Here is a 22,366-nt window from a genome sequence, read left to right on the forward strand (position 1 = left end):
CACGCTCTGTTGCAAATTTGGATCTTTGAATCCTCCCCTTTTCAGTCATTGTTGTTTCAATTTGTCCCTATGTATGCTGAACGTTCATTAATATCTTGCTATAGCAAATCGTATTGTTTAAACTTATAATGCCCTGTTCTTAGTAAGGGTTGCACTCTCTGCTTCTATCTGTCTGCTAGTCGCCTTACTCCTAATTATGTATTTTTTTTGTCATTTTATTTTAGTTGAGCTGACCCCTTTCAATATTTCCTGTAATGCAGGCTCTTAATGGAGAATTCCCTTAATATTTGCATATCTGGAAAAGTTTTTATTTTTCCTTCATATCTAAAGGAGAGCTTAGCTGGATACATTATTTTTGGCTGGTAGTTCCTTTCATTTAAGTTTGAATATTTGATTCCACTCCTTTCTGGCTTGTAAGGTTTGTCCTGAGAAGTCTGAGGATAATTGAATGGGTTTTCCTTTATAGGTTACCATCTTCTTTTCCCCGGCTGCCCTGATAATTCTGCTCATCTAGTTGTTTTTCCAATTCCTGAAATTGTTGATTTGAGCTGTTTTGAATCTCATTGAGTTTTTTCAGGCGTACCGTCCTGAATTCTCTGTCATTTAAGTCACATATTTCTATGTCTGTAAGCTTATTTTCTGGAGATTTTTCTCTTTCTTTCTGAGCTGCCTTGTCACCTTGGTTGTTCATGGTGTTTAATGGACTATTTCTCTGCCTGGGCATTAATAGAAGTGTATTGAGCTTTTTTCCTAGAAAGAAGATTTATTATATAAAGGTCTCTCTTTAGCTTGCTGCAAAGAAGGCACTTTTCTTTTGTTTTCCAGTAGATGGCATCTAAGCCTCTTGGATCTCTGCTTTATAGAAAGCCTTAATGATGCCTTTTTTTTCCTTATAGATATTTAATCATGCTCACTACCCTCAGTCTCAGTCACTGTCAGTGTTAGCGACAGTTTCGGTAGTGTTTGTTCAGATCCCCTGGGGCTCTGTGGTGTTCAGTCTTGGAGGATATGGAGGGAGGGGCTCTCTGGGTTGGGGGATGGGGATTTGGCTCAGCCTGGGTTTTACAACTGTGGCAGGTAAAAATTAGCTGTTTTATCTCTGCTGTCCCCACTTCTCTGCTATCCCCACTTCTCTGCTTTCTGCCCTGATGACTGTGCAGTGCCGCCAGCTGAATGGAACTCCCAGCAACACCTTTTCCCCTCCCCCTCCTCCTACAGGGAGCTCCAGCTTTGAGAGTCAGATTCCTTGTTTCTCCCAGTCCACAACCCGACACCCAGGGTTCTGACCTGTGGTACTCTTATGCGCAGATACCATACTCAGACATGGTGGTGTGCAGTTGGGGTGTTTTTTGTTGAGTTTTAAATGTTCAGCTTACTGTTGTTTCAAGGGGAGAGATCTGGGGATGTCTCTCACTCTGCCATGTTTCTGACATCACTCCTATTCTCCTATTTCTTGAGATCACAATCCATAAATTTTAAATTGCATGCTGTTCGGAATAGTGTGACAAAATCTGTGCTTTCTCATCTTGTCTCACCCAGATGTGAATCATCCCTTTGTCCAGTGTATACATGCTGTATATGCTATAGCGTTAGTCATTTAGTAGCCATCTAGGTTATCAGATCAACCATCATGGTATCGCTGTACTTGTGTTCCAGTAATCCTTCTTTTACTTAATAATGGTCCCAAAGCCATTTATATACCTTTCATTTTAGTATTCTGTTATAATTGTTTTATTTCATTAAAAATTATTGTTGTTAATCTCTTATTGTGCTTAATTTATCAATTAAATTTTATTAGAAATATGTATATGTAAGGAAAAAATATATATGTAGAGTTTGGTACTATTTGTGGTTTCAGGCATTCACTGGAGGTAGTTTCCATGGATAAGGAGGGACTGTTGCATTATATTATTTAACTCCATGTCTTTTGCTTGGTACTTTCTTATATTTTCTATCTCTTTGTTGAAGTTCTCACTGTTAATTTATTCTTATCCGAGTTTGATGATGAATTTTATGACCACTACTTTGAACTCTCTATCAGGTAAATTACCTATCTCTGTTTCATTAAGGTTTTTTTCCTGAAGTTTTAACTTTTTCTGTTTGGAACATATTTCTTTCTTTCTTTTTTTAAAAAATGTGCTTGACTCTCTGCATTTGTTTCTACGCATTAAGTGAAACAGTTGCCTCTCTTAGTCTTGAAGTATCGGCCTTGCGTAAGAGATGAATTTTATTGTTCGACCCTTCCCTAGCTTTTAGTCTATCTAACCTTTATTATTGTTCAAACATCCTATTTTACTTTTCATAACTTCCAGTACTTGAGGGTTTGCCAAGACCAGTCAGTGTCCCAGAAGGGAGGATTTCAATCAGAACCTAGATTGGAAGCCAGACCCTTAGGCAGCAGCTTTTAAAGAATGCAAATGTATATAGTCCTCTGGTGCTGCTACCATAAGCCCTGCTGGCCACCAGAGCCAGGCGATCTGGAGGTGTCTCCTGGGTGGCAGTTGCATCAGGGCTCTATATGAGTATATAATCTCCTTTTTGGGAGATACTGGTGAGTTGTAGTGAGGTAGAGGGAGAGCACAAGATGGTGTCCCCTAGTCTATGTTTTCTGAGAACCACGTCTGTAGCCTCTCGATGTGTGCAGGCAGAAGCTCCAAGACAAACAAGTAGACCTCTTACACAGAAAAGCTGTAGTATGTTTCAGTCTGCTTTCTTTGCAGTGCCTTGGAGGAGGTAGCTTGCCAAGAACTGTGTCTATGATTGTTACATTCCCTTAGGACCCAGGAACACAGGCCCCCTGGGCACAAAAGCCAGGCAATCAAGGGTTGTAGCCATACAAATCAGAGCACCCTTGGGTTGTAGCCATACAAATCAGGGCACCAGATATAAACACTGGGGCACTAGACACATAAAAGAACTCCCTTATGAAGGATGGGGGTGCTCTGGAGAGTGGCAGAGGGACAGTGCCAAGATAGCATCTGCCCTGCAATGTCTCAGGAAAGGTTTATAGTCAGCCCTTAGATGTGTGTTTAACTAGAAGCCTGCCCCACAGGCTGCAGCTATGATGATAAACTAATAGGCATCTTTCACATTAAGACTGAGCTACTGGTTCTGTTGCCTCTTGCTGAACCCTCAGGGTGATATATGTTTGAGAACTCTTTCTCTGTTGGTTACAGTCCTATGGGACCCATGAGCATAAACCCCACTGGCCACCAGAGCACTCGATTTAGCGATGTCCCTGTCAACAGCCACAAAAATTAGGGCACCAGACAAGGGTATAAGATCTTTTCTGAAAGATATTGGTGAGTTGGGGTAAGACAGAGGAAGAGTGCAAAAAATTGCTTTCAGTTGCCTCCATTCCATAAGACTACCTCCATAGGCCCCATAAGTGTGCAAACAGAAGCCTACCTTCGGTCCAAGGCTTATGAGCAAGCAAATATGTCTCTTTCTCAGAAAGATAGGGTATGTGTTTCCATCTGCTATTTGTGCAGTGCCCTGGGAGTGGTAGCCAAGAATTGTCTCTCCAATTCTTAGTTTCATGAGACCCAGGAGCGTAAACCTCCCTGTTCTCCAGAGCTTCAAGTGTCCCCTCTGTGGCAGCTGCAAAAACTGGGTCACCAGGCACAAAACCGGGGGCGCTGGGCATGTATAGAATCTCCTCTCTGGGAGATATGGGTGCTCTGGAGTGTAGAACAGGAAGAGTGTGAAGATGATGCCCATTGGCTGGAGCAAAGCAGAGGGGAGATGTAAAGAGGGCACTCACTAAAAAAGGAAAAAAAAAAAAAAAAAAGAAAAGGAAAAGAGGAAAAATAAGAAGGACAAAAAAGTAAAGACATGACGTCTACAGGCTTTAGGAGGGCAGAGGAAAAGTAGAAAAATGGTAATCACCAGCCTCTGTCCCCAGATAGTATTTCAGCAGGCCTCTGCCCCTCAGTCCAATGCTGTAAAATTAGCAAACAAGTCTTTTTTCACATAAAGTTGGGGTACATTTCAAGGGGCTGCTTCTGCTCTGGGCCCTAGGGTGACTGAGTCTGCATGTCAGCCCTTTAAAAACCTTTTCTCAGTTCACTGAAGTCCCATGGGTCTTGTGGTGTGATCCCCATTGTTCTTCAAAGCCAGGTGCCAGTTTTAAAGATGGGGTGCCTGATGTGGGGTAAAAACCTTGCACTCAGGGAGATGCTCTGGGTTTTGAGTTTCTTCCTGATTGTGGATTGCTGTGTCAGGGGTGGGGTTTACAGTGATTGTGTCTCCACCTTTTCTACCTGCTTCAGTGTGGTTTCTGTCTCATTTACCTGTTTGAAGAGGTATCTGCCAGTTTTTAGGGATTTTTTTCAAAGGAAATTGTTTCATATATAGCTCTAGATTTCGTGTGTCTGTGGGAAGAGTTCAGGCTCTTCCTACATTGCCATCTTTAATCAAAACCTGAATAGAAAGAAATTTGATGAGAAAACACTCTATGGGTGTTTACAATGCTTATTTTTATGGCAAATTTCGGGCTAAGAGATCTTGTTTGCATCTTCTCATTCTTGCCTGCCCTGTGATATTTAATAAGGTAGTCAAATAGGACAGACTTTGCATTTGTTTCTCAATCAGAGACCATTTTACTATTCAATTTTAACAGCTTTAGAACATACCTAGGTTTGTTTGGGGTTCAGGTTTATTCATTGGGCTTTTTTTCTTTAGGTTTGAATTTGGTTTACAATGAATTAAAACTATTAATACAGGATTACTTCAATGTTCAACAAGTTATTTGGGGATTCTTGGTTATTTTAAATTATCTCTCAAAGCTTTGAACAGGTAAAATTCAAGAATATTAAAATCTTTTCAATGAATTGTGCTTCTTTTCCCAACTTATCTTAAACTGAGAGATCATTTGTTTTGAGAAATAATCAATATAATAAAATTACAATGGATTGAACTAATGTAGAAAATCTCAAGAGGTCTCTTTCAATAATTAAGCATACTGGTCCATTAGAATCAAAAATCCTCAAATCAAGTCACATCAAGTATCTTTGAGTAAAATTTAAATCTCACCTTAACCATTATCTTATTTTTATCTCCTGTACTTCAGCTTCGTCTGAAAGGAAAAATTATTGCTTTTATTCTTTAGCATCTTTAAGTATCTATGTGGGCAGATGGGTATAAAGTGAGTTTAATAAGGATCTAACACAAAGTTACACTACAGATTTTGTATGTCCTCTCCTTGACAATTATTTGTTGTAAATGAAAAAATCTACTTGAATGAATGAATTATTATAGTTTGAGTATTTTGAGCTAGTTAGTATCAATAAATGGAGGATATAAGTCCTGATAATGAAAGTTCAAACAAAATCTCCACATTATGCAAACTCTGACCTTTAATAAAAACATCTTGTGATGATATATCATTACTGGATTTTCTTTCTTTTTTGGCCATGGACATATTACCTGGAAGTATTGGTTTTCATGTTCCTTATTTTGAGACATTACAAATGTGTTTACCCTAAAGTTTCTATTTGGAGTTGTATAAGGTTCACAAAGATAAATGTGAAGAAGAAATATTTAAGAAGTAGGGCTAATATTTCTTAGGGAAGAGAAAGTGCTTAGAATTACACAGATGGATTGGCAAAATAGTTTGTATTAATTATAAATAAAATTGTTTAGAATTTTAGATCTGGTATTATTTTGATTTGAACATGGTGAGAAGGGGTCAAGGAATGGGCAAGGCACAGAAATGATCATATAACATAATAAATAGTTAATATAATGGTCATTAAAATTATGTTAAGAGAAATTTATTTACTATGCTACAAAACAGGAAAATGAGCAAACTTTGAGTATATTTAAACTGATGAATAGGATTGCTTCCCATTTAAGGCTCTGAAAATTCTTCTCGTCATTTGAGGCCCAACTCAAATTCCCTTGTGTCTTCTATGTGGCCTCAGTCTCTCAGTTAGTATCAACGAGATTTTCCTGTTTCGCCACGTTACTTTAATTTCTTTTTTGCACTCTCTTTACTTCTTTGCGTTGTGTTAGAGTTAATGGTAGAGTAGAAAGAGCATAAATATAGTAAAAATGCAATTCAAACTTTCTGAGCCCCAGTTTACTTACTGGTAGAATGGGAAGAGAAATTGGAAATCCTGTGGCACCTGTGAGGATTAAATTGGAAAGCATAAAGTAACCTGGCATTGAGCAGGCACTCAAATGTCAGAGTCTTTGCCGTTCCTGAGTTTCATGACTAGTCTCCCTGATAGTACAGAAGTTTGTTTAGAGCAGGAAATGTATTTTGTATTCATAGTGCCTTGTGTATAGTGGGTTCTAAAAGATTACTTATTGAATTTAATTTACTGTCCTGCTGTGGAAGCTTAGCACTGTTATTTCCCATTTCTTTTTCCTCTGCCACCTTGGATTGAGATAAACATGTTGCTTTCATGAAATTAAGGATTTAATTCAGTAGAATGCTATTATAATATGACTTATTCCATAGAGCTTGAAATAGTAAGGGTCAAATAATTTCCTTGGAAACTTAATTATATTCTGTAAAATCCTATTAGCCTGTCTCATAGCATCATAGTCACAGTGGAGTTCTGGTTTGTTTAAGATGGTGAAGGCTCTATCTGTAGAAATCTATTTAATGGAACAGGGAGAATATGGGAAATAAATGACATAAAGAGAGAGCAAATGCGTGTCTTGCAAATGACATTACTTGACATTTTCAATTACTAATCCTCCAAAGTATGTTCTAATTTACTAAAATAAACCAAGAATTCAATTTCTTGTGAGCTCCCTTTGCTTAATTAATTATTAGTAGCAGAACAATATTCTGTGATCCACTGCAATTTGTCTCCTTTGTGTTTATCTAGTATCTGACTTAAAAATGAACAGAAGTGCTCTGATTCAGCAGAACTGATTTTGTAACTCATCTGTGTTATAAAGCAGAAATGAATAAATGTTTGCTGAATATTCTACATATGCTTTGATCATTAAAATGTTAGTTTTCCTACCTTCTCAAAATATAAGATCTGAACGATCTTCCTGGCTGAAGTTTGCTGGGTGCCTATTCTGCATAGATATTTCTTCAGAGGCAAGCAGCTACTTTTACATAAATTTATTTTCATGGTTAGAATATGAGAGCTCTTTTAATACTTCCTCATTATGATTGAAATTATACATTCATTGCACTTTTTAAAAGTAGCAGTGTATGCTAAGGCATGAAGAGGTTTTTTTCTTTTTTTGAATGCAGTATGCTCTTTTGTTGAAATGAGGACTAAATGGGCTTTCATTCATACAATAACATTGGTTGTATTTAGGATACAGTTTCTAATTCTTCATAATCAACTTTTATTATTTAATTGAAAGGCAATTAGCTAGCATTTGTTATCTCTACTATGAATGGAGGAAACTGAGGCTCAGCGTCAACTCTTTCTGTGTTAGCTAGTTAGGAATTTGAGGAAAAATATGCTGCTGTCCTAATGATTTACTTTTGTTTTCAATTTCAGTTTCAAAGGACATTTGACTCTCTTAAAAATGTTTCCAACAAATCTGACCTCCAGAAAACCTACCAGAAGCTTGGGAAGGATCTGGAAAATCTGGATTATTTAGCCTTCAGACGTCAGCAGGTATGGGTCAGAACTCTTCATGGTGGAGAAGAACACTTTAGGCTCCCGCTGCCCTGACTGTCAGGTCCGGGTGGGCCTGGGAACACTTATCTTCTAATCTTTAGGGCAGGAATAAGTTGTACTGTGTTGTGTTGACCTGCTGTGTTCATGACTTCCTGCAGCATTCCATGTGGTCCTTACTTTTAGATATGCTCTTTAGGGGTTTCTACGTGTCCTTATAAATCTCTAAAAGAAAAAATTGTCTGGTTTGTGATGGTACAATTACCGCTTGACTAAGGATGCCTCAATGGCATAAGTGGAACCTCTATGATGGCTTGGCCAGATGGGGGATATTTGAGAAAAATCATCTGAAGAGCAGGAAAGGATGTAGTTATACAGACAAAATTAAAAGAAAGTGTCACAAATATGCCAAAATACGAGTCAACCTTTAGAATCCTTGTTTAATCTCTGAAGATTCAGTAGAAATTTGATAAATGTATAAGGTTGAAGGAAAATATATTTTACAAATGCAAGTCTTTTCGCCTTCTTGTATAGGTACCAAGATAAATTCAGAGCCTAAATAGACTTCTATAGGTTTGCTTTTAGAATTAGTATTTTATAATATTAATAATCATTAAATTCTATGTATTTGTGACATAGTAGCTAAGTAGCTAAGTAGCTAAGAGCTACTTTTCCCAAGCTGGAGCCTCTCCAGTTTCTTCACAGCCACTAGGTGTCAGGGTTGTCATGCTTTTACTTTGATTGAATGTTTATTCTCATCAGAACAGTCAGTTAGATGTTTAAATTAGGTTGAAAATGGAAATTAAATTAGGTTGAAAACAGTCAGTTAGATGTTTAAATTAGGATGAAATTTGGGAAGATGCTTAATGATGGATAGCGTCTAGAAAAATGACTAAGTGGCTGACTTGGATGGCCAGGCACCAAGTTCATTACTTAAGAGTCTTTCCTGTTAGTGTGGCAAAAGGTATCACTCTATTGCCATTGCCAATTTCATAAATTTTGGAATTTTTGAGTGGGGGGTTTCCAAAGTAGGACTTTCTATATTTAGTTACACCTCATGAAGTCAACATAGTCTAGAAATATTGACTTGAAAAGAGAATTGTGTTTTAGTTTTTGCTTTATCACAGACATAACATGGGCATTTAACCTTCCCATGGCCCTATTTTCCTAGGAGTGATATTTGTTTTGTAGAATGTTCTGGGGCACATGCAATATCTTTGCACATACTTTAAGTTATATAAAAAGGGAAACAATATCCATTTAAATTTATTTACCTATTTTTAAGTCACTGATGGCATAGGTATTAGCACATGCGACAGAAGCAGTCACAGTTACTGAAAGCTACTGCCAGTAAGCTCCCAGATGCTGCTGCTTAATATTCATACCGTGAGTCACTGCTCTGGCCCATGCAATTTCTAGTACAGTTTTGTTTCCAAGAGCCATATTTTACCACTGAGGGGGTATTTTGAGTTGGCAGGTAGTAGTCATTGTCCTCTTCTCTTTTTCTTTCTCATTAGCAAATTCTCAGTGATTAGTTTCTTACATTAGCTGATTGTGAATTTGGAAAAATGGGAATGCCTCAAGGACAGAATTCTGGGAGAATGCCATTGAGGGCAGATAGGTAAATTGCATGTGTATGTGAGAAAAAAGATGGGCATGTGGGGTGTATATGTATATATAAATCATGTATGCTATTTATTAAATGACAACTATATGCCACATAGTGTGATTAATACATTTATGGATTAGATAATTAAATGCTTATAACAGTATAATGGGGTTGGTTTTATGAACACCATTTTACAGATGAGGAAATCCATAAGAGCTAAGTCACTGGCCGAAGGTCACTGGCCTAATAAGACATGAAGCTGGGCTTCCGAGGTAAATCAGTCTGACTCCAAACCTGGCCTTTTTTAAACCCTGGTCTCATTCTCCATAGCCCTGCAGGGAGCCAGGCAGGGGAGAGAGTAAAGTGGGGAGTTCTAGGCATGTAGTATGAAAGCAATTTTAGGAGAGGCCAGACCTGAGGCTTAAAGAAACATTTGAAAATGGGCACCTGGTGAGAGGCAAAAGACAGGTCAGTTCTCGCTTGTGCTAGCGCCTTCCCCCCCCTCCCCCAAGCCAGTTGTTCAATATATACAAAAACAAAAGGACTCTTGAAAGACTTCAGACAGCTAAGAAAATGTATAGAACTTTATCTTTGCAATTTTCTAGGTGTATGTCTAACAGCTCTAGTTCTAGTGAAATTTATTCATACAAGGCAATTTTTTAAACTCAAAGGGACAAATCCTTATGAAATTAACTTAACTGCACATCTAATATTCTGTCAACCCTTTGTCTTACTAGAGTCTACCTTTCCCTATATTTTGTGATCAGTTTTTTTTTTTCTACCAAGAAAAGATAAAAGGGGAATTGGAGGAAAGTGGTCAGGAAGAGAAGGATAGTAGAAAGAAAGTTAGGGACCAAATATAGGGATGAGAGGGATAGAGTGAGGAAAAGTAATCTATACTAGGTTTTATATTATATGTACCTTGTAAGTTAAAACATTGATTTTAGAAGAATTAAAAAAAATCTCAAACTAGTAAAAGGGAGATAAAAGAGGATACAAGAAGATAGTGAATAGGGGAGATGGCAGGGAATAACAAAGGCAAATTTGGTTTTCTTCTCATTTTGCTTTTGAATGTAGCAGAACTTCTAGAAATTTGTAATATTAACCAAGTTCTTTGGTACCAAAGCCACAAGTGAATTGTTGTGTTTCTTGAATGGGCAGGATTCTGTCAGAACTTTAGCTCTTCCCTGTCTTGGTGGGGTTTGCCTTTTTGTCTCTCATTCTACTCCTTTGAAGTACCCCAGATCTATTAAACACACACTAGTAAGTTTCTCCTATTGGAAAAGTTTCAGATCTCTATAAAATTGCAATTCAGCAAGAAAGCTTCTGCCTTATAAGGCATGATTCTTTGTATTAGAGAATTAGTCATGGTTTGTTCCCTAGTCCAACCATATTTATCATTCTTCGTTGTGATAGAACATAAGCTCCATAAGGACAGGGCCTCATCTGTCACCTTTGATGCTGTGTTCTCTGTAGTGCTTACACTACAGTAGCTGACCCATGGCAAATGATCCATAAATATTTGGTGCTGTTGTTTGGTCTCAGATTACGAGCAATTAAAATTAATGTGTTTTCCTACACTTTACAAATTTAGGAAGGATTATCCCTTTGGCTTCCTGGATGCCAAAGACTGACAGATTGCCCCTTACCTTATGTATTATTTAGGTTTTCTTCTAACATTTCATTTTCCACCTATTTCTTTAAACGAACACAAAATATCAATGGTACCTTAACTATGAGTTATGCATGTCCATCGAATTGACTAATTATTATCTTGGACGCATTCATTAAATTTTCTGTCCATTTCTGTGACGTTTTAAACATTATTTTGAGAGATTTCTTTCGCGAAGCCAGAGAGATTCCTGGAGTATTTTGCTCTATTTTTGTACCTCTATTTTTGGGATTATTGTACTTTCTTTCCTAGGTGTGAGTTTAGCTATTTTTTTTTCTTTCCTCCTTTCCTTTTTCTCTTTTTAAAAGATCGAGTGCTTACACTTCAGCTATTCCTTGGGCTATATTTTAGGTTGAGGCACAAGCATCTCCCCATTTTACTACTGTCAAAAAGACTAATGTTGAAAATAGCCTTAGTTGGAAAATGTGAGGGGCGGCCATGGTAGATGAAGTGGTAGATTTTCCAGGATGAGTCAGCCTGAAGTAAATGAATGACAAAGCAGTATTAACAAGAGAATATAGAGACTTTCTTAGCTTTCGCTGTCTGGAGATGCAATCTTAGAGTTTATTTGTTTGGACTCTTTAGTTTTTGTCCTCCTGGTTGATGTTATGTAGGAATGGCAACAGCAAACTTCAGCTATTATATAGAGCCCAGATTAATATGTTAATTTGAGATGTTATAAATCAAGAGATTTCCTTTGGGCTTTGATTGTATGGAATAATCTCTTGATTATTATAAATCAAGAGATTTCCTTTGGGCTTTGATTGTATGGAATAAAATAAAATAAAGTTTGATAATCCAGACTCTAATTCCTTTCTCTTTTTCTACCTTTAATACTTACAATAGCATTATAAGACACATTTCCTTTCCAGAGGCTTCTGAAGTCCTTCAATATAAGTTATAGCTGATATTGTTGAGTTGAACCTTATGTAGACTAAGGCACATTTAAATATTGTTGTAAAGTATATAAAATTAAAATACCGTACTTTAGATACACATCTATGTTCAAACATGTCATGTACCCTGATCTTCCTCCTGTTTCTTGATCATGGCATGCTATTCTCGCCTTCTGACCTTTTCACAAAGTTTATATAACTTGGCATTTAGAATATCTAGCTACTTTCTATTTTACTTATTTAATTACTAATAATTCTTCAAAGTTAAACTGAAGTTTAGCCTCCTTCATGACACTTTATCCTATAAATTATAGTCAATATGTACACTCTTCTTCTTAGCTTTTATCTGTGTAATACAATTTAGCATCTGATTGATTATATATTCATTGAGGATCCATGTAGTGCAGGTTAGAGTTTGGCTTTGTAGTCAGCCAAATCTTGTGAGATTATTGGTACTGCTTTGGGCACTGCAATTTGTTCTTTTAAAATGTTAGGAAAATAATAACTTAACTTACAGCCTATTTTGACAAAACAATGCATAAAGTACATATATGCCTTAAGTACTTTAAAATATCTAAAGGAATCAGTATATAAAGGGCTTAGCACAGTATCTGGCGTGTTGTTAGTTTAAATGGTAGCTGTTATACTATTTTTATATTATTCTCATAAGTCATCTTTCTAAATGGTTTATAGATTTCACAAGGGTATGTTGTCCATTTTGTATATTTTTATACTGTACATAGAGTCCAGTATTGTTCTGAATAGGTAGGATGGAATGTTTCTGGATATACGTAATTGAGGGTTGGTGGTCTGTGTCACACACACACAGAAGACCATGTTGATACCTCTTGAGGAAGGAGTTGCAGTACTGTTTGGTTCTAATGTGTTTCTTAGGTGATATCTGTTGATGCGCTGTGAAATTAAGATATTGTCAAGCTGTGCTGGAAATAGGGTCTTAGACTCAATGTTCTGGCTAAATCCTAGCTCACGTAATAATTACATCCTATATACTTAAACTTCCCTTGTGGTTCCAGGTGGTATTGTACAGTATAATATTGTTCTCTCTTTGGTGATGATGTTCAGGAGTAAACAACTGCTTTTTCCTTTTAATGAGCTGAGTGAGTTAACCCTTTATATTATTCCAATACTAGAAGTGTACACAATACTTTGTAGAATAGGAATTGAATTTAAAACAATCCTGTATTAATGAAGAAAAAGAGAAATAAATTAGATAAAATTTATTCAGTGAGAAGGACTGCAGGCTAACACCCTTGAATTGAAAATAAAATTCTGGATGGATAATGACTGGCTGCATAGATAGCAACCTTAGGCTTATCCTGGAGCTTAAGTACTCTGAGGACATAAGACATCAAATATCTTTGAGTAAAATCTAAATTTCGCCATAACTGTTATCTTATTTTTATCTTCTGTACTTCAGCTTTGTCTGCAAAGAAAAAATATTGCTTTTATTTTTTAGCATCTTCAAGTGTCTATGTAGGTATATGGGTATAGGGTGGGTTTAATAGGGATCTAACACAAAGTTACACCACAGATTTTGTATGTCCTCTCCTTGATAATTATTTGTTGTAAATGAAAAAATCTATGTGAATGAATGAATTATTATAGTCCTGTAAAAACAATGCTTAGCAAAACAAAAGAGTGTTAAACTTGTTGTTTTACTAAAGCATGTAGAGAAGATGAGAAGAGGAAGTTGATCAATTCCAATAATAGTCTTCAACCATGTAAAGATTTATAACAATAAAAATGTTATGGTTCATCTAGAATAAGGGGATATACAATGATATTGCGCTGGGAATTGCTTATCTATAAGGACGGTATAAGGTAGAACTGTCTTCCCATTTACATTAACACTAAAATGAAAGTTGTAAATGTATTTTACTTAAGACCTTTAAAATTAAAGTACATATGCATCTGGGATTGTTTAGAGGCAGTCTAAGGAAGAGGGTAATTGGAGACTGGACTGAATGAGAACTAAGGGGAGGTGCTAAGTGTCTAGAACAGTGGTTCTACAAGCAATAGATTTACTTCAATAGCCTTTATTAGATGAAATATGTCCATAGCTCAATTGGGAGAAGATCCTTCCCTTCCTTGTTCTGTTATTAATAAAATGCTCTTGAAAGAGTTCTGATTGAATTATTCCTTTTAAGAGTAAGTGAACCAAAGATTGCTAAATTAAAATATTCATGTCTAAGATGGTACTCTGTTTCTTTCTTATGTGCTCAATCAAGTAAAATAATTATTTATGTAATTTATAAAACTGTTTCTGAAGATCCCAAAGCATTTTAGACACCATTTAAAAATTTATTGCATAGGTATAAAAATGTTTAATTATAAGTCAGAGTGCTATAGCAAAGTTCCAACCCACCCAAGCATATTTTTTTTCTGTCCACCACATATGCAATTTTATTTTTATTCAATTATACGTAGTTGTTTGTCTCAAAGAAAAAAAAAAGAGGTGGCATTACATTAATTCTTCAGTGTTCTGATGGGTGATGGGGGAGAGGGATTAGAGTAGAGAGGATGGGGAGAGAGAGGAAGAAAGGTTGGATAGTCATTCAAGGTCATTCTGAGTCAGCCCCAGATTCAGAATTAATATTCACATTTCCTAATTTCTCACTTATTGCAATAGCCATTTAACAATTTTCACTACTTCATAAACAACTGCAGATCTTTATAGAGTGATTTCTTTTTCTATAGTCTGAAGTTAAAAAAACCTTATGGATTTTTATGTAAGAATGTCACCCTTTATTTAAAATCAAATTATTAAAATGATACATATTAATTTAATTTTTTCTCCTTCTTAAATTTGATTTCCACATTGGATACAGTAAATGGACAAGTAGGTGTTTTCTATTAAATTAATAAAATAAAAACATTATAAAGATATCTTAAGTTCTCAGGTTTGTGATTCTATTTCCATCTGTTTGTTGGTGGCACTTGGGTAGAACGCTGTAAAATCAAGCATATACTAGCTGATTTTCATGCACTAGAAAAGATTTATTTATTTTTCACAAGGTTCTTTGATATATGAGAGTTTGCCTTGTAGGCAGCTTATAGCTACTTTATAGTGGGGAATGCTTATTGCAGTAGTTAATACTTTGTTATGGATTGTTTTCAAAATTTACGATGCTAGTAAGAATTTCATAGGTGGTAAGAATCATTGGTGTTTCCAGCAATGTGGCCCTTGTGCATGTCTTTTATTGATATACCTAAGTCTATGAGGTTGACAATAAAAGTTGGCGTTGAGAAATTAAAATCCTAATGATTTAACTCTGAAAACATCTTTTTTAGTTTGTTTTGTAGTTCGAAAATAGTTCTGTGCATGCAGCGAGGATGGCATTTCACTGTTAACATTATGACCTCTGGTGGCTTAAGATGCAAACTAAAGAAAGTATACAAGAATCAGAGAACTTTACACTAAGGAGTCTTTAGAATTTTTCTAACCTAAGTGTTTTATTTTAGAAGTGAGAAAAAGTAGGCCCAAGAAGATTAGATATCTTGTAAAAGCCTACACACTTTGCTAATGGCAGAGCTGGGACAAGTAATAGCAAGTGATATTTACTTTGGTTCTTTCGCGAGTTTTTTAGCATAAGTCAGCCAGTTGTATATTGATCCTTTGGTATCTCTAGGTTGTATTTGGAAGCTGAAAGAGAACCTTTAGATTTGTAAAGCGTTCCTTTCCTGTTTGAAAAGTTGTATGATCCTGGAAACTGGGTTGGTTACTGAAATTCTTTCTAGTGTAAAGCTCAACTGTGGCTAGGATGAGAGGCTCTGATGGCAGGCAGCATTTGTGGAAGTGAACCCCATTCTCTCCAGGAAAAGTCATACTTCTGTTGGTTTCTGAATCTTAAGGAGCATTTCTTCTGTTGTAACCTCTGCCAGGTGCTCAAGCGGTGAACAGTCTCCTTCATTCATGCGAGTATAGAATAAGATGTCCCTCCTAGTCCCTTGATAGCCTAAGAGTGTGTCTTGCTTCAGAGGAAACTCTGCTCTGTCCTATAGCCAACATAGGGTGTAGATAGAGTCTTCTTTAAGATGCAAGCCTCTGGCCACTTTCCATCTCCACTTTCTTATATAAGGAAAAATCTTGAGGCTTTTGTTGATGGTTCACAGAAATGTACAACAAAGGATTAAAATGAGGATGCAGCACATCTGGGTTTTCAGTGAAGTCCATTTCTTTCTGATTATGCTTGCACTCTAATATAAGTTTATGGTCTTTCAGGTTGGGCTCTGGGAATCTGAACGAGAATAGAATTTTCTACCAGGGTGAAAGGAGGGCCAGCAAGGGTATAAATTTCCTTGGGTCTGTAGGAAACTTGTTGCTTTGGAACTATGGAGTCACCTAGGGGATTGGGTTTCGTATCAAACTTCAGGAACAACAAAGATGCTTTTACCATCTATATATGTGTATATACTGTATTAGACATTGGGATGCCCATAAATAAAAATTATTCAGTAGTGACATTTTTTAAAAGAAAAGATGATGCAATAATATTATAAAATTTTAGGAGAGGAAGGAATTACAAGCATCATCTGGTTCAATCATTTCAATACATAAATACACAAATAATACAGAAAACACATAATTTTATTTTTTATTGCATAGGAATTTTTATTTTTTGACAATTTTTAGATCCTTTACCCTTTAAACCAGTGCCCTCAAAATCAGTGCTTCCCAAACTTTAATATGTATACAAATCATGTGGTGAATTTTGTTTAAACTACAAATTTTCATTCAATAGGTTTGGAGTGAGACTAGAGAGTCAACAAGCTCCTCAGTGATGCTGATGGTGCTGGTCTGTGAATTACATTTTAGTATCAGGGAGGTTTAAATAATTGTAAAAGAGCATTATTTCTAGTTGTATCTCAAGAGCCTAAAATGATCCTTGGAACATAGTAAGTACTTAGTAAATATTTTAGATTTGAATGATGATCTGTTAGTAAGGATTGTGTCTTTGTGTAGGACATAGAAGATATTACTATCTTTACTATAATATTCCTTGTCACAAATTTTACAGTTTATTCTGATGTTATTCTATCATGTGAAGGGACATGTTTCTTTGCATACATGTTATTTTTATAGATTATATGTTTCAGCAGTTGTAGAAGTTGTCCTTTGCATATCTTTGTCACAAGATGAAAGATGAAAGATAATAGATTGAATAGGAGAGCAGCTGAGTCTAAGGTTCAGGGAATAAAAAGAAGAATAAGAATGTAGTATTTTAGCCCTGCAATTCCTCTGTAACTTGGTGGAACTGACCGTGGAACCCGCTGTTGACTCAGCAGCATTTGTTTCAGAAAGACAAGCTCAATTACATACTATAAAACTGATGAAAATTATAATCTCTAACATATTCATGTTACATTTGTGTATCCGAGCTGTGCCTCTCTACCTGCGTGCACAATCAGAAACCATAACAATGACTATTACTGTGTCCTTGTCAGGCAAAAAGATTACTGCTACAGCTACAGCTACAGCTCTCTGTGTTAATAGTAGTGCCGGAAGTATGCCTAGAGGCCAAGAGAGCTGCTGGCTAAAATTCAAAGAAAGTGTTGTCCCTGCTTAGTTGAGGCCAACAGTTCTAGGGACAGCAGAGTTTTAAATATGCACACATCTATTATTCAGCCTTTTATAGATGTTGAACTGTTTGTTAGGGGCTGATTGCCTGAGGGCTAATTTAATATGTAAGTAGAAATTAATTTTATTCCTTTATTTTTTAAAAAGCATATTCATTTTTGTTCTCTAAAATGCCATATTTAGACAGTTTTGAATTTGCTATTTAAGAGGAAGCTAATAAGCCTTTATAGTATTTGTCATGCTCCAAATGTAACAGCAGTAGAAACACTTATGCTGAAATACATCTAGGTAAAGGGAAATATATCACCAGAAGATGGAGCAGCATTGCTGGCTTACTCCACATTTTGTTCAGTTATTTAGAAGGGTGTGTATAAGTATAGGTTTTCTTTCATACACTCTGGTTTCAAATGATAAAAAAAATATATATATATATAATTAATATTTTAGTTGGGATAGCTTTGAATTTATACAATGGAAATAGCTTTTCTTCTATGGGCAGCTGATACTTGTATTCATTGACCAAATTAACTAAATTTTGCTTAAAATTTTTAGTATCACTTATGGGATTTTTTGCAAAATGCCATAATATCAACCCGCAATGTAGCATATGGCATTAATATATGCTAATATTCTCTGTTTAAATGCTGCTTATATTATAGCATCTGGTCATGCCATAGTTAAGTATTTATCATCTACTCCATTATAAAATCTTTGTTCCAAAAGAGCTATATGAGCCTATTAGATATATACACAATTAAGTAGGTAATGATCTGTGGCTGCATCTATACAACATCAACAGCTGACCTGTGGGTGGTTTTCCAAGTGTGGTGCCGATTGTTGATAGGAGGTAATTAGATTATGGGGTGAAATGATTTTGATTATTTTGAGGGCAGTTTTTCTTACTCTGAATTTAATTTAAGTTACATATTTTCTTTTAAACTTATTGTTTGCTTAATGAAGAAATTATAATGTCTCACTCTGATTTAGATATTGGTATTTATCTCTACTGTGCTAAGCTCTCCATCCAAACATTGGGAGTTACTGAAATTTTTCTTGGTTCTTGTTTTGATATAGAATGAAATGGTCTACCACATGTTTCATCACTGATATACATTTGTTTCTTCATCCTAAATTTATATTTGTAAAATTAAAGATAACTGAGTTTTAGTCATTTCCCTAGATTCAATGTTAGTCATTAAGTATAGTTAAGATACTTTTGACAATTTTGATTTTGACAATTACCATGTGTGAATTTTGAGAAACTAAATATGGTAAATCGCTCTGGTAAATCTCCAAGTTTTGGGGCTTCTTTGTCAGTTTTTTAGGGCAAGTTCAAAGTTCATTTTCTCAGGGTAAAGCTATCACTTTTCACTTTGAGTCAGAGCAGCAAGTACTGGGGGTATGAAACAGTGTCATATGAATAAAGAGAAATGTTGGTAAGGAGCAGTGTGCATTTGTTGAAAAAAAGCTGTACTGAAAGTTTTAGCTTGCCTCTCTCCCGCTAATAAAAATGTAACATCTATTCCATATGGTAAGAATAGACACATGTCAGGTCACATTCATTTGACAACTGGGGAGTGATGTTTATTTTACTTAAGACATGAGAAACATTAAGACTAAAGACTAAACTGAAAGAGATGATTTGAGTGGACCTGAATTTTGTTTTAAACTTAGAAGAAATTATCTTTTAGGAATTGTTTATTTTTTTCTTGAAAGTAGAGTAGATAACCCCTGGCTTCGGAAACTTAAGATATTTAAGCTTTTTTAATGGTAAAATAGTGGATTAGAATTGGATCTATGAAAAAGGAAATAAAATTATGCCAGTGGTAGGGTGTTTATGAAGGGAAGGACACTTAGATTCTGTAATAAGTAATGTATGATAAGTAAGTTATCACTTGTGAACATGTGGTACCATGAGTGACTTGTATCAATGGCTGTGCATTTTCTACTTCAAACATCTGGCCCTGCAGACAAAGAGATTATCCTGACATCTTTGTTACTCTGTATTTTTAAGAGCTTTTGGAATGGTTTATTTTTTTACCTTTGATGTAAGAAGTGTGTACATTATTGCTATAGAAAGTTAGCAGTTTCAATGTCACTAGGATATCAATATGAAAAAAACTGAAGATGAGAATTTTCAAGAATGTTGGTATAAATGGAATAGATGTTATCATTCTATGTATTTAAGATCTTTTTTGCATGTGATTCTATGTGAAAACTGAGGTCAATGAACACACTCTAAGATTGAATTCTGAAGAGCATGGGTAATTGTGAGAATTTTTAGGATAAATAGATGAGACTGGTAACTTATTATTTGTATGAAATTTGGCATTAAAACATATTTATTTTGAAGACCGATAAACTGAAAAGAGTAATCATACTCCAGAATAATAAAAAAATAATTAAGATTGATATATAGCATGTTGAGGGTGAAGTGCATATTCTTTAGGAGTCCTTTGAAAATAATATATCAGAAGATACATAGCATGTTGAAGGTGAAGTACATATTCTCTAGGAGTCCTTTGAAAATAAGTATATCAGAAGAATTATAGATACCAGTTTATGATTATTAACAAAAAATATGATCAACATTTCTTATTTGCTTCATCACATTGAGAACTGAGGATGGAATTAGGACAGTGCTAAGAATTAATTTCTTTGTGTCATGTCATAAGCAATTAAAAATTTCTTCATAACAGATAACCATGTCCTCAAAACCATAACTCACTTCATATCTAGTCACCCATATGAATATTTTCCTTAACTTAACCATACTCTAAAACTTGATTTTGCAAAAAGTTCTCTTAGGCCATAGCTGGATTAAACAACAGGAGGTAAGAACCTCCTGTTGAAAAAGAAACTCAAAATTATTATGCAGTCATTTGGGGAGTTTGGATTTTTTTTTTAAGGCAAATGCATTAAAAACTAATGAGATAATGTATTAAATCATATAAAAACCTGGAACTTGGCTTCGGTAAAGGTCAAAAGTACTTTATTATTTTTTTAAACTTATCTTCCTCCTAACCTCTAACACAAGCCATATATTCATGAATAAAATCCCCACCAGTGTGTGAGGTTAGTCTGCTGAAAATAACAAGACATATGAGTCTGCCACACAGTAAGATAAAAGCTGTGTTCTTTATGGATGGAAACCATTTTCTACTAGAAGGAGTTGTGAAAAAATAATAGAATTATAAAGAAAATGAGTTTATGGAAAGAAGATAGATTCTTCTCAATATTATATAAATACTTTCTACTAGGGTGCTCTGATGTAAGAAACATACTATACAACATTTCACTTTATAAAGAAAAAATATGTGATGATTATTCACATGATAACAGAGGGACTTATAGTACGCATAAATGTTAATTTATAGATTATTGATCGAAATATTGGAATGTTAGGAGGAAAATTAAAGCCTATTGGACATGCTTTAGTTTTCCTGTTTCTGAAGCCGTGCCTACTATATAGGTCTTTAACTTACTTAATTCTTGCAATAATCATGTGATGAAAATGTTATTATAGGGTTATGATCTGAACCTTGAAATGATGGGTAAAAGCAGATTATATTTTGATAATGTCTCATAAGGTCAGGCCTATTGGTCCTAGTCCTGGCTCCCTCCATCCTTCTTCAATTTCTAATGACAGGGACTAACATGTTTAACAAGGAGAGGTGTGGGAGAGCGTATTGTAACCATAAAGGGGAAAGTGAGTCTTAGAGAGGGGAACCAGTGGTCTAGAGAGCATGTGGTAGCTGCTAAAAGAAAATTAAGACAGATTTAAGATTAAGATTTATATGGAAAAGTTAGAGTTCAGGGTAATATGAAATCGAGGGTACCTTCCTGGCAACAAAATATCATATTGTGTGGCATAATTTTACTTTGTAATATTAATCATGTTCTTTTTTCTATTTTTCTCTCTTGAACCACCCACACTGAAGGGAAGTTTCAAATCAGGCCTAGATAATAAAAAATGGCAAATTCTTGATATCTTGCAAGGAGGGGCAAGTAGGCATAACCAGGTTGTTTTTTCCCCTCTTCCCTGCCACCTCAGGAAATACCTTCCAAGCTAGGGAGGAAAGTTGGATGGGACTAGAATATGCTTAGACATTCACTGTTTTTGTTCCTGTTTCCTACTGCTGTCTGCCCTTACTCCCCCATTTCCCCAAGGTGCTAGACATAATAGAATTTGCTCAATTGAAGTTTGGGGGATCTGAGATGACCAGTGAATCCCAGGTCTAATTGGGAACTCTGAGAGTAGACAGGATTCTAGGGATCACAGGAGCAGAGTGAGTGTTTTCTACCATGCTGTCAGGCAGATCTTTTTTTTTTTTTTCATTTCTGAAATAGCGTGGAAGAGTGTCAGAAAATTTCCTTGGGATTAAGAGTGGTACAGAAGTCATCTGAGAGAGCGGGCCAGGGAGCTCTGTCACATGGAGGAGACAAGGGAAGCAGAAAGAAGAGAGATGGGTCAGGAGTATAACTGACCTCAGGGATCACCAGTGCCACAGGGTGCAGTTGAACCAAGAGAGCTACGGCCTGTCCAGTTGCCATTTAAGCGAGCGCTATCAGTGCTGAAGACCAGGTGGAAGGAGTTGCGACAGAACCCCGAGGCCAGTGAAAGACCAAGGCAGGTCCAGAGGGATGAGTAGATGGCTGTCTTCCCAGCTGTCCTGTGTTGGCAGCTGCATGAATGCTCTTGGGACTTAGACTCATCTCCAGAGAGAAGGAATCAGGAGAAAAATTCAAGAGAGATATTTAAACCTGAATGTGATTGAAGAAATCACTGAATTGGGCTGTTTACTTGAAAGGTATTAGATTAAATTTCTGCCCTGAGCAAAACTGAGCTTGGAGTAAAAAAATTAATTTTACTATGGAAAATAAAGTTATTTTATTTGTCAATTATACCTCAATAAAGCTGAAAAAAAAGTAAGTTACATTTTTGCATATCCATGTTTATGACTGAGATTTGTATCTGCTATGAAGTTCCAA

At 35.7% G+C, this 22,366-nt stretch overlaps 1 protein-coding gene across 2 annotated transcripts in view; it reads left to right on the top strand.

The window, feature by feature from the left end:
- Positions 1–22,366, top strand: part of CTNNA3 (catenin alpha 3) — a 1,378,877-nt gene that overhangs the window by 116,734 nt on the left and 1,239,777 nt on the right. For both annotated transcript variants that reach the window (XM_006915590.2, XM_006915591.2), the window contains exon 5: positions 7,479–7,598. In XM_006915590.2, coding sequence (XP_006915652.1) covers positions 7,479–7,598 — 120 coding nt within the window. The remainder of the gene's footprint in view (positions 1–7,478; positions 7,599–22,366) is intronic.

Source organism: Pteropus alecto, unplaced genomic scaffold (assembly GCF_000325575.1).
Source record: "Pteropus alecto unplaced genomic scaffold, ASM32557v1 scaffold155, whole genome shotgun sequence".
In the NCBI taxonomy this organism is placed as follows: domain Eukaryota; kingdom Metazoa; phylum Chordata; class Mammalia; order Chiroptera; family Pteropodidae; genus Pteropus; species Pteropus alecto.